The sequence below is a fragment of the Nothobranchius furzeri genome, chromosome 7, assembly GCF_043380555.1.
Source record: "Nothobranchius furzeri strain GRZ-AD chromosome 7, NfurGRZ-RIMD1, whole genome shotgun sequence".
NCBI classification, from domain to species: domain Eukaryota; kingdom Metazoa; phylum Chordata; class Actinopteri; order Cyprinodontiformes; family Nothobranchiidae; genus Nothobranchius; species Nothobranchius furzeri.
The window spans coordinates 28,598,321-28,611,251 of NC_091747.1; the positions used below are offsets into that span (position 1 = coordinate 28,598,321).

The window sequence follows — 12,931 nt, forward strand, 5'->3', positions numbered from 1 at the left end:
GGGCCCTGATGGGCCCACAAAGCAGGTAAAGCGCTGTGATTGGTTCACTAAGCAGATAAGAGCACTTGACCCACCATTATGGCCCAAGCACAACTCTATGTGTTTGAAACCTCTGTAGAGAGCTATGATTGGCCAGCCAGAATGCTGCTAGGAGCTGCAGAGGTTCCAATGGAGCATTTTGAATTTGGTCTAGGTCACTAGGCTTCTATTCGGCAGCTTCAGCTTACGGTTTCAGCTACCCAGCATTCAAACAGCATTTCTGCAAGAAATGCTATTTATCTAGATTTGATTGCATTTAATTTTGAAATGCTGCATCAGATTTGTATGAAACTTGTGGAGGATGTAGTGTATGATGTTACCTCTTAGCCAAAGGTGGAATGGTTTTGCACAATCAGAGGGATTTTTGATAAATTTACCATTTAATTTGGTAAAAAGTGACATTTTGTCAAGTGAAAATTGTCATTTTGTGAAATTGCGTTTTATTCTGATATGCCACATCAGATCTGTATGAAACTTGTGGAGGATGTGGTGCATTATGTCCACTCTTAGCCAGAGGTTCCTACAACTCTGCAAGCCATCTCAGCTGCCATGTTTTAACCACATCAAGAGTGATTTAAAAACTATCAGCAGAAAATAATATGTTAGACTTTAGCGCAGGGGTGCCCAATCCTGGTCCTGGAGGGCCAGTGTCCAATATGTTTTGGTTTTAACTCTGTTTTAATGCACCTGATTTCAATCAGCAGGTGATTAACAGGCTTCTGCAGAGCCTGGTGAACTGCTGCACAGGTGATTCAACTACTGAATCAAGTATGTTGGACCAGAGTGTGAATGGATGAATGACTGACTAGTGTAAAGTGCTTTGGAGTCCTTTGACTCAGAAAGGAGCGATAAAATGCATTATCATTCAGAGGTTGTTTTTGGACAAAGTTCAGTAACCACATCAAAGACAACAAATCCTTCTTTATTAAATCACCAGTACAACTTTCAAATGCCTGAAAACAAAATGAGATAGTAGTAAGTGTGTGTATTAGTCCTGGTGACTAAATGAAACAGTAACACTGAACTTCATGTAGTGAACATCTTTGTTCCAGGTGCCTTTGTGTGATGAGCAGCTCTCCATGTGGCCTTTCTTGAGTGTCGGGCAAAATAAATAAATAAAACATTTGACAAACATTGCATTTGACAAACATTGCCATCCTTACACAAACCACCTCTCATTTCCTCCTTCCATTAAACTCCTTCTCAAAATGAACACATGAACGTAACAGAACATCAGTTAATGTAAGAAACACTAGAGAAAAGAGCTGTAAAGTGTGACAGGCAGACGTTGAACACGACACACACACACACACACACACACACACACACACACACAAATTCCATCACTGTAGTTCAGCTGTCATGTCCCTCCCAGCAGCAGGAAAACACAACTTTATTTTCTGCACATCTAAGTAGGGGATGAAACTGTGGATGAAGACATAAGCAGGAGCACTAAACATTCTCATTTGGCTGACTATCTGTAGCACTCATCAGATGGATTAAAATACCCCTACATTAAGTTGTTTTTCTGTCTTGGTAATTTATTTTAAATAACTGTGGTACAAATGATGTCATCATCAAAAGGGAAATAAAATATGACGTTTAAAAAGTTTAATAGACCTACCATGCTCTCAGATGCTTCTGTCATACGTCCACAGTGTCTTTAGGCACTTTTCCTCCTAAAACAGTTCATCTTAGCCGTCTGAGACTCAAATACAGGCTTTTGCTGACAAAAGCAAAATGAAAACAATAAAACACGACTAATCCAAACGGTGGAAACATCAGACACTGACAAACAAATCCTGACAGCTTAAAAACCAAATGAAGAGCACAAGGAAGCAAGTGCTGAAAGACCAATTGTGCAAAACGAATAGTGCTGTCATCAGAACAGTATGGGGAAGGGTAATAAGAAATTTCATAAGCAACCCTTCTAGGTGGCCAGTTTTCTGTGTGAAGCTGTCAAACAGCCACTGGAGTAAAAAAAATAAATAAAAACAATATTTAAAATCAATTATTTTTTTCCAACCAAACACTTTGGCAGATACCAGAAACATGTGTGTGTGTGTGTGTGTGTGTGTGTGTTTAGAGCAAAATGTTAGGTATGGCTATTTGTCCTATTAAAGCAGATCCAGCTGGACCTGTCCGTCTCTACGTATGTAAGATGAACCCCAGGCAGCTTAGAAACCAAACATTCTATACAACATGTATGATTGGAGCGCTGCCAAACACCACCACAGCTCAACTAAATGCCCTCTGACTTTTTCACTTTTCAGCTGCAAAGACAGGAAAAAGTAGGTTTTTCAACAACTTCCTAACCGTATTCTCTGTGCAGGTTTTTCTACAGTCCAGAACTGAATACTACCAAAATAACTACAAGATTTCAAACTAATCACACGCATTCACCCCCTCATTGCTGACCATACTGGCCTTTACTATGTAAGCACCACTAACATGGCAACATCAACACAAGGGAAAGAACATAAAGTTGGAAAGAAAAGGGCTGAACAGCTTTCATATTGAGTAACAGATTTAAACAGTCCCAAAATCATGAAGGGGTTCTGAGGCTCAGCATGGACACATTGTGTTCAGCCAATCACGGACTCAATGCCAGTCCCCTCCCTCATCACGGTGTTTAGTCAGTCAACAGTCATTCAAATCAAATTGAGGTCTTTCCATAACAATTATCTGAACACAAGTATCCATGGCAACAAGCCTGTTGGAAGTTTTCATAAAAACTCTCCCTCCCATCACTTCACTAAGAGTAGATTGTGATGACTTCTCGGCCACCTCCTCGCACCAGCAGAACACGGTTGAGACCCTCCAGGAGAACTTCCAGGAACTCCATGTCTAAGTCAGCAATTGTCAAGGTGCAACAGAAAGATGCTTTTCTAATCCTAGAGTTTTTATTTTCTATCAGAAGCTCATGCAGGACATAGGTGTAGGAGAATATTTCTGATTATAATTAGTTTTCAGTTTTCAACAACTTTGATTGTTCTGATTTCTTTGTATGAATTCAATATTTGGCTTGATGGCAACATCTGGTGGAATTGTTGTGTCAATAGCCCACTTAGAAATACTCTTACTGATGAAAATGTTGATGCGTCAAATGCTTATATTCCAAGATGTCAACCAACCCACTGTAAGAGAAGGATTTAGCCTATTAGCTTTTCCTGTGAGAAATGTGACTTAATGAGCTATCTAAACGTTGCTGACATTGTGGAATTAGTTATACTCAATTGTAGAAGCGTTAGAAGTTATTGTGCTGCTTTTAGGTGAAGAAGCTATGGTTAAAACTAACTAAAGGCTGCCACCTGCTGGTGCATTATTCAGGAGATCTAAAAACAAAGGGACTGGTAACAAGAACAAACACGGTGTTGTAATGGATTTGATTTCTCTTATCTCTTTGACCCGTACAAACTTCCAGTGGGGCCAGAGAAGTTGGCTTTATGACAGCCATAAAGGTTTTTCTGTTTAGCTACAGTTTCCTGAAAGTTCTGCTTAAAGAAGCACGGCCCCAAGATATGGGTCCAGACCCCCCTACAGATAACACTGTAGGGCCTTCCATTGTTCTCTCCCTTGGGGGGGTTCAAGGGACATATATATGACACTTACACATTACTGTCGGTTTGGTTTCACACACACAGGTCAGATTTGCGTTTTCGGTTCCGAGGTGACTTGTTTTCAGACCTTCTCCCCAGTGTTCAGACTGGCACCGTGGTAAAACTATGGACTGATTGGCCAGCAGAAATTACGCATACCACCTCCGATCTGCGAGTAGAATCAGCATGCATGATTTATTTTCATGCTGCATGCTGTTGAGCAAACTTCTCTGTATGAGCTACTGGGATGGGTACCTTTGACATTTGAATCGATCCGGTACTAATTCCCGGTACCTACGAATCGATACCGGTACTTAACGGTACCAATTTTCGATACTTTTGAGTGTTTATTATTTTAAATCTCTTTTATAATTAAATATATATTTTTCTCAATATATAACAATATTTGATATATATCACGATAAATAACATTCAACTGTTTGTATTTTAACATCGTCCTTGTAGTTTTATAAGCTGATAATTAAACTGAATTAAACATCTTTACTGTGAACTAAATTTACTGTGTATCTTCATTCCTTTTGCCGTCTCTTTTCATTTGATTTTTCCTACTGGGAAGTTAAAATTTCCGAGGAGAAAGCGAACGCACCATTAGCTGATAACAATGGTAGCAATGGAAGCTAACATACCAAGCTAACGTTATCTTAAACAGTTTATTTAACTGCTGGAGCAGATTAAAATGATGATGCCTCACACTTAGATCGTTGTCATTGGTTTCATCTTGACCCAATCACCCGTCGCATTTAGTAAAGTGAAGCCAAACTTTAAAGCGCGTCTAGTCGGGAATTCGGAGTTCCGAGGAGAAAGCGAACGCACCATTAGCGAAACGGAAGCTAACATATCAAGCTAACGTTATCTTAAACATTTTATTTACCTACCGGAGCAGATTAAGATGAGGATGTCTCACTTAGATCGTTGTCGCTGGTTTCATCATCATCACCCAGTTACCCATCACATTTAGTGAAGTGGACCCAAGCTTTAGCCTGCGTTCTTTCTACCATGTTGCTCTGTTTACAACTCGCTCGCAGCGACCGACGACATAACGCTCTTGCACATGCGCAGCTGTCTAGGCAAGTTCTCGTTATGAAGGACGGGTACCGAAACGAGGCACCGTTTGAAATGACGTGAATCGGTGCTTGGCCGGTACTATGGAATTTGGTCGGTACCTTAAAAAGTACCGAATTCGGTACCCATCCCTAGTGGGAACAGAAGAAGAGAGTGAGCTCTGTGTGTGTGTGTCTTCTCCACATCGGAGCGCTTGCCCCGGCGAGCAGACAGATGCTCAAGGAAGAAAGCAGTGTGTGTGTGTGGCACAAGATTATGAGGACACACAGCAAATTATTAAAATTATGTGGTTCAGTCTCCAAAAGCATCACAGCTCATGGCTGCCTTTACCTTATAATGGAGGACACCGTGGACTTTCCTGAGCTTATTAAACTCCGCCCACAGGCTCGGGGATTTCCGCATTCCTGAGAAGTCCTTCAGATTTATATGTGAACACAACATCACCCGTTCAAAACCAAACTCACGCCATCCAGCCCCACCAAACCCCGACCATGCCAACGTTAATGTGTAAGCGCCATTAAGAGTGTGGGGGCCTCTGCTGGGCAGGACTCACTCCTGAGGCTGCTTTGGCCTCTGTGACTGTCTCCTCATTTTGATATTGCAACATTGAAAGTAAACCCTTTTGATTGACTGCTTTCTTATTACTTAGTTAAGTCTCTAAAAATGTCATGACAGTGTATATCATCATGGGTGAAGGATACAGTTTTCATCTCCTCCTCTGTTTTTGGGTGGTCCAGGCATGTTGAGCAGAACAAGATGAGCTCCCTGGGATTTGTTGACCACCACCTCATTCAGCTTCACCGCTGTGTGCATGCGACGGACATTTGACTGGTTCCTAGTTTGACAAAGCATTCAGAGTAAGACAAGCAGCAGTGAAGAAAACGATGATCACATCAGGAGAAAAAATATGTTTCAAGGTCACTGCTTAATAAGGAAAAGGCTCAGGTGGAGGATAGGAACAGCGTGGAACTCAGACAACAGGAGGCAACATTTAAAGGCAAAGTAGTGTTAAGCTTGGTTTATGCTTGACGCATTCACTTTCCGCTTGGTGATGCGGCTCGCGGATGGAACGTGCTTCACAACTTGCAGCGTTTATGGTTCGTGCGGCTTGTCTCTGTGGTGAGCCAATATTCTCCCAAACTGTAGGGGGCAGCATGGAGCTCTACGGCATGCATCCAACACTAAACCATAGTAGAAGTAAAAATTACTGTTGTTTACAACATGACATTCCAGCATTTTTTAACAGCGTCCTCGTCTTTTCCGACAGTGCGAACTATTTCTCTCCAAGAATTATGAACAGCATGTTGATCACGGTGATCTTTGAGAGCTGTATCATACAAATGTCGGTATTTACGAACCTCTGCCATACTAGTTCTTGTCAGTCCGCCATGTTTTTCCACGTCCGACCGTCCGCGTGGTTAGAAAATTTCCCAGGTGCGCGTTGCAGAGAGTTTGGGCCGTGCAGTGGCGCGGTGGAGGGGCGTGGTTGTTAAAATGACGCAATTTTGCCGCACGGAGCAGTGCGAACCTCGCGGACGCGTCAAGCATAAACCAAGCTATAGTGTAATACAGCTGCTTAAAGTTTCTGGTGGGTCAGAAGAAGCACTCCTGCTGGCAGCTGCTGTAGAGACCAGACACAATCTCTGATGGATTACTGAAAAAATGTCTGTGTCACGGAATCAGAGCAAATTATCAACAATCAATTTGTGGTTTTCAGGAGGTTTATTTTATTTTGGCAAGTTCAGAGAAGAGGCATGTTGGTCATATTGTCCAACGATTTAAAGGTTTTTGTGGGGAAATATTAAAACACGTTTGTAATGTCTACACTACCGACACTGACCACCTCTTGCCACTGAGAAGGTCAAAATGCTTCTTGGTGGCAAGGTTCCGGGGGAACGACTGGTGGATTGGTGCTGCATCTGCAGGGATGTGGGCATTGTACAGATCTGTCGCGGTGAAGAGAGCGCTGAGACAGAAGGCAAAGCCCTCGATTTACCGGTCGATCTACATTCCTACCCTCACCTATGGTCACAAGCTTTGGGTAGTGATCGATAGGGTTAGGGTTAGGAAGTGGCTGAAATGAGTTTCCTCCACAGGGGTGGTTGGGCTCTCCCTTTGAGATGGGCTGAAAAACTCGGACAACCGGGAGTAGACCCAAGCTCCTCCACATTGAGAAGAGCCAGTTGAGGTGGCTCGAGCATCTAGTTAGGATGCCTCCTGGACGCCTCCCTGGTGAGGTTTTCCAGGCACATCCAACTGGGAGAAGGCCTAAAGGAAGACCCAGGACACGCTGGAGAGACTATTTCTCGTGGCTGGCCAGGGAGCGCCATAGGATTCCCCTGAAGGAGCTGGCCCAAGTTGCCGGGGAAAGGAAAGTCTGGGCCTCTCTGCTTAGGCTACTTCCCCCGCGACCGGACCCCTCCACGTGACTGATCCGCGAACCGCATGCGAGCTGACTGGAGAGAGAGTTCCGTATGGATCACGGATCAATGATAACTCATTGTACCCCTAGCCAAAACTCGGCTGTAGTCCAGCCACGTAATACAGTATCAACAATATCACTGGGTACCTCTTACCATTAGCAATGGCTGATTCAAATCGATGTGGCGCAGAGTTTTAACCTAAAGAGGGTACAATAACCATGGTTTTAGGCTGAATTATTAAATTTTAAATAACATGCACTAAAGTGCTAAACTAGTGACTGTACATGGCTACAACACGATTAGACATTCATCTTTACAGTTCATCAGCAATAATAAACTTGATTTGGGGAAGACTAGCTGTTTAAGCATGTGATCTAGTTTTAAGATTTATTACACAACTAGAAATCTTTAAATGTTGCCTTTTGTTAAAACTGTGGTAAGCCACAAGGTAGGGCTGGGCGATGTGACCTAAAATTTATATCACGATATATTGAGGATTTCACCTTAATATCGATAAATGGACCATAACTACAGGTATGAGCAGAAACAAAAGTTGTCCACTAGATGGGGCTGTCACATGTATTACCTTGAGTCACATTTTTACGTGACTCAATGTGGTACAGCTTCATAAAGGGACATGAATGTTTCCAACCTACACACATCTTTTCATTTTTTTATCATCAAATTTAATGACATGGAAAAAATTATGTCGATAAGAGGCAGAAATTTTGATAACGATACATTTTTGATTTATTGCCCAGCCCTACCACAAGGTGATGAGCTGAATCTAAAAGCAGGCATGCTTTACTGTAAATGGTAAATAAGCTAAAACTTTATGTAGGCTCATAAGAGAAGGTTTTTCTGGCCAACGAGCAGTTTGAAGCTGGATGATGCAGTCTATGCAAACAGGTAGACCACATATAAACACAAAAGCATGTGAGCTGGAGGACAGGCACCACAATAGCAGGACACAGGACAAAGAGAATGCAACTTACAGACTCTCCCACTCTCTAGGAGGAAAATGGGACAGAACAACAAGAACAGGCTTAGATGCTTCTACATCAGCTCTGCAGCTCCAAACACCACTGAATGCCCAACTGTCACCCTGCACCTACAGGTGCCTGAAATCAACCTGAAAATGTGACATGGAGTCGTTTGATGTGTAATGTGAGGTTTGATCAAAACATGGCCATAACTCTAAGTTCAGGTCTGTTAATGAACAAGATGGTTAAGCCATGCACTAAATGACTGAAAGTAGGCAAACATGAACATGCCATGCTCAGTCTGCTGTCAGAAGCACAGCAGCTACACCCGCTGAGGCTTGCCACCACCCAGGGCTAACAGAACACCTGTGTTCTCACAAAGCACATAAAGAGCACAATAGAACGTTTCCTTAAAGGTTCAATATCATGCTATTTTAAACCTTTGAGAACAAAGGTAGGCACAGTATATGATAAAACATTACAGATGGCACTACTTAGATGTCATTTATCTTTTTTTTTTAATTTTTAAAAATTATTTAATTTATTATTGAAATAGAAAAAAAAACAATACTAACGATAAAATGAGGTTTCTCAAACCAAGAAAATGAAAAGGGAACAGAAAGAAGAAAACTTATGTTATCTGCCCCTTCTTAACTAAAATGACATTTTTACACTGAAATAACAATAATTATAAATTAGCCAATACAAAGAAATTGCTTGACTGTTTAACTAACTTGAGTTCAATTTGTAAAGAAAAAAGAAAAAAAATTAATAGTAATAATAATAATTCAAAAAGCAAAAGGATTTTTGCACATATACCTATTCATACATATATACATTAAAGTGCATTGCATGCCCATATGGTCGCACATACTTCATATATACATATAGATACACACATGTATCCACTACATATACACATAAACAAACATACATACATATTTACACAAACACATGAATATACCTACACACATCTTCTATAGCTTTATTTATTTATTTTTTATATAATTGATTTGCACGTATATGATTCTAGTATTTCATTTTTAATTACTTTTTTTTAAAGTAAATATCGTTTTCGCATCCTTGATTACATTACCTAGCTTATTCCATATTTTAACTCCATATACACACAGCGCTCCTTTATAATTTTTCTATGCTTAGGTATTGTAAATAATTCATGTCCTTTTAGTTCATATTTACTCTCTTTTTATAAATCTTCTAAGTAAATTTTTAGGGAGGTTGTTTTTTGTTAGCATTATACATGAATTTAGAAATATTGTAGTCCAGTAGGTCATAGAATTTTAACGTTTTTGATTTTATGAATAATGGGTTAGATGGATCTCTGTAATTACTACTTGTAATGATTCTTATTGCTTTTTTAAGCAATATATAGATAGAATTTGTATAAGTTTTATATGGTGTGCCCCAGATTTCTATACAATAGTTAAAAATATGGTGCAATAAGTGAATTATATAATAAATATAGGGAGTGATCATCCAGTGACAATTTTACTCTATGTAACATTGCAATTGTTTTAGCTATTTTAGTTTTCACATTGTTTATATGTGGCTTCCAACATACATTTTCATCGATTATAACTCCCAAAAAATTTACTTCTTTTACTCTTGTAATATTAATAACATCTATATTTAATATACTTGTATCATTTGAGTTACTTTTACTAAACATCATGAAACATGATTTGTCAGTGCTTAATGCGTTTATTCCCATCAAGCCATAATTTTATTTTTTTTCATCTCAAGTTTGTACTGTTTCTACCATCTGTTTGATATTATCTCCTGCATAATAAAAGGTAGTGTCATCTGCAAATAGAATACATTTTAATATATTTGATATAGAGGCAATATCATTTATATACATAATAGTTTCAGACCCAGTACTGACCCTTGTGGTACCCCACAAGTAATATCACGTAGAGTTGATTTAATGTCATTTATTTGTACATATTGTTTCCTATCATTCAAATACTTGTTAGCCATTTTAGAGCCATTGCTTTAATACCATATTTACTACGTTTTTTAAGAAGAATTTCATGATCTACTGTATCAAATGCTTTATAAAAATCAACAAAAATACTTATGAAATGGTTATTTTTGTCAATGGCTTCTGATATTTCATCTTTAAGTTCCATTAATGCCATGGAAGTTGAATGATTAGTTCTAAAACCATATTGACTGTCGTTTAATATATTTTCTTTAGTCAGGAATTCATCTAGTCTAGTAATAAATAGGTTTTCTAATATTTTAGAAAATTGCAACAATAAGGATATTGATCTGTAATTGTAAAACGTGTGTTTTTCACCACTTTTGTATATTGGTATGACTTTTGCTATTTTCATGTTATCTGGAAATGTCCCTGTTGTGTTGTGAAAGATAAATTACATATGTAAGTGAAGGGATGAATGATATTTTCTATTATATTTTTTATTAATGTTATGTCTAGATCATTACAGTCAGTAGTTCTTTTATTGATGCATTTATTTACAATGATTCTTATTTCATCGCTAGTTACTGGACTCAGAAGTATACTATTTGTATTACTTGTTATTTTTCCACTGATGTTATAATTAGTTCTTTTAGGAATGTTGTTTGCTGTTTGGTCCCACACTAGTAACGTAATTGTTAAATTTGTTTGCTATTGTGCTAGTTTCACTAATTTCTGACTGTCCATTTACAAAGTATTGCGGAACAGGTGAAGCTGTTTTATTTCTTTTTGTTACACTATTCAGTATTCCTCAAATTGCTCTGATATTATTTTTATTTTTGTCTAATAAATTGCTATAATAATGCTTTTTTTGTTTTCTTATTATTGTAACTAATTTAGTCTTGTATTTTTTGTACCTATTTGCTGCTTCACTTGTTCTTTGCTTTAAAAAGCATCTATATAAGTTTTTTTTCTAACAGGCATTCTGCAGCCCTTTTGTCATCCATGGATTGTTCATCCCTTGTCTTTTTGTTAGAATTTTGGTTTTACAGTTTTTATCAAATTGGTTACACAATATTCTTAAAAAGGAGTTGTAAGTCGTGTTTACGTCTTTAACATAAACTGTTTCCCAGTTTTGTTGTTCCAAGTCTCTTTTTAGCGCATCTATAGCGTTTTGTGAGCTATCTCTTATTAGTCTTTGCGTTTTATGTTGAAATTTAATCCAATTATTTTTATACAGTAAAAATTGGCAGGTGATCACTGATGTCTGTCATTACAATTCCACTTCTCTCTATTTCCCTTGCAACGTTAGTAAATATTTTATCTATTGTAGTTGAACTGTGTGCATTTATTTTTGTTGGTTTGGTTATCAGTGGAAACAGACCCAGTAGATACATTGAATTTATAAAGTCGTTTGCAGTCTTTGAGTTATTTACATTCCATTAAATTACATTCCACATCAATATTAAAATCTCCACAGAGAAATATATCCTTGTTGCAGATTCCACTCAACATTTCAGTAATTGTATTTGTAAATGATTCTACACAGGATCCTGGTGCTCTGTATTTACAACTTATTATTATGTTTTTTGTCTTCTCAGAAATGATTTCTATAGTAATTATTTCCATTACATCATTGATGGCTGTTGACATGTTATACATAACTTTGCTTTTCAAATTATTACAAATATATAGTGCTACACCACCTCCTTTTTTATTTTTCCGATTTAGTAAATACATTTCATAGCCCTCTATTTGTACTTCTTCATTATTACCTTCTTTTAGCCACGTTTCTGTAATTGCAATAATTAGAAATCTTTTGTTTTGTGTTAAAAAATCCAAAATTTTGTAATAATTACAATACAAACTTCTACAATTAAAGTGAATGATTGAGAGTGATCCTTCTGATAAAACAGAATCATTTAGTTCTTGATCGCTGTAATCTTCACGTTCCTTATTCATATGCATGTATATATTATTTTCTAGATACTTTTCAGGGTCATGTATCTTAAATGAGTTATTTTTGTCAGCTTGAATTTACACCCAAAAATATAACGCTTTGTTTCAGTGTTACTCTGCCCACGCCTGCTCCAGCAAAACATGCCTACAACAGCATCTTAGGCGAGTAAGTTGCTGTATCCGTCGTTGTCAGACACGTGACCTGCATGTCAACCACACCCCCCAGCATCATTTTAGGTGTATAACACACATTGCTAGGGGAAGCCACAGCTGAAATTGAAGCAGCACACGAGTCATAAGCATGGATAAAAAAGAAGAAGGATGAATTTATGCAGTACATTGTAGAGTACCTCAAATGAAACAAACAAAGCTAAGACGTTTCACTACTGCCAAAAATGTCACTTGAGTAAGAGTAGTACTAGAGGCCGACCCATGTGGGAGTTTTTAAAGGCTGATGCCGATACAGAAAATTAAAGAATTTAGTTGCCGATATCTAAAGCCGATTATTAAGACCGATATGAATATGTTTTAGCAGCCCATTGATTGTGCAAGACAACTGAACACTCACAGTGTGCAATATAAATTAAATAAGTTAATAAATCTCTTATTATTTATTTAATTTCAAATATAAAACACTCAAAACATTAAAAAAAAATGTGTGTTGAGGTCCTTCAGGTCCTTTCTTCAGTCTAGTAGTGGTGGCAGTTGGCCAATCAGGTGCCTAATAAAAAATAAATAAATTTAACGGCTTATAATTTTGGCAGATGGCTGATATAGAAAAAAATTGAATATATTGGTCAGCCTCTAAGTAGAACTACTTCAACAAAATTAGAATTAAGTAAAAATAAAAATTTGCCGCCCAAAAACATTGCTCCACTAACACAGGCACTGTGCCAGGTT

General features: G+C 38.1%; 1 protein-coding gene across 4 annotated transcripts in view; it reads right to left on the minus strand.

The window, feature by feature from the left end:
• Nucleotides 1-940: 940 nt before the first annotated feature.
• Nucleotides 941-12,931, minus strand: part of slc12a7b (solute carrier family 12 member 7b) — a 192,529-nt gene continuing 180,538 nt past the window's right edge. For 2 of the 4 annotated variants that reach the window (XM_054751258.2, XM_054751260.2), the window contains exons 24-26: nucleotides 8,140-8,154; nucleotides 5,423-5,556; nucleotides 941-2,886 (exon numbers count right to left, since the gene is read on the minus strand). In XM_054751258.2, coding sequence (XP_054607233.2) covers nucleotides 2,795-2,886; nucleotides 5,423-5,556; nucleotides 8,140-8,154 — 241 coding nt within the window. In that variant the 3' untranslated portion in view covers nucleotides 941-2,794. Of the gene's footprint in view, nucleotides 2,887-5,422; nucleotides 5,557-7,297; nucleotides 7,343-8,139; nucleotides 8,155-12,931 lie in introns of all 4 variants that reach the window. The other 2 variants (XR_011521039.1, XM_054751259.2) reach the window with 2 other exon arrangements.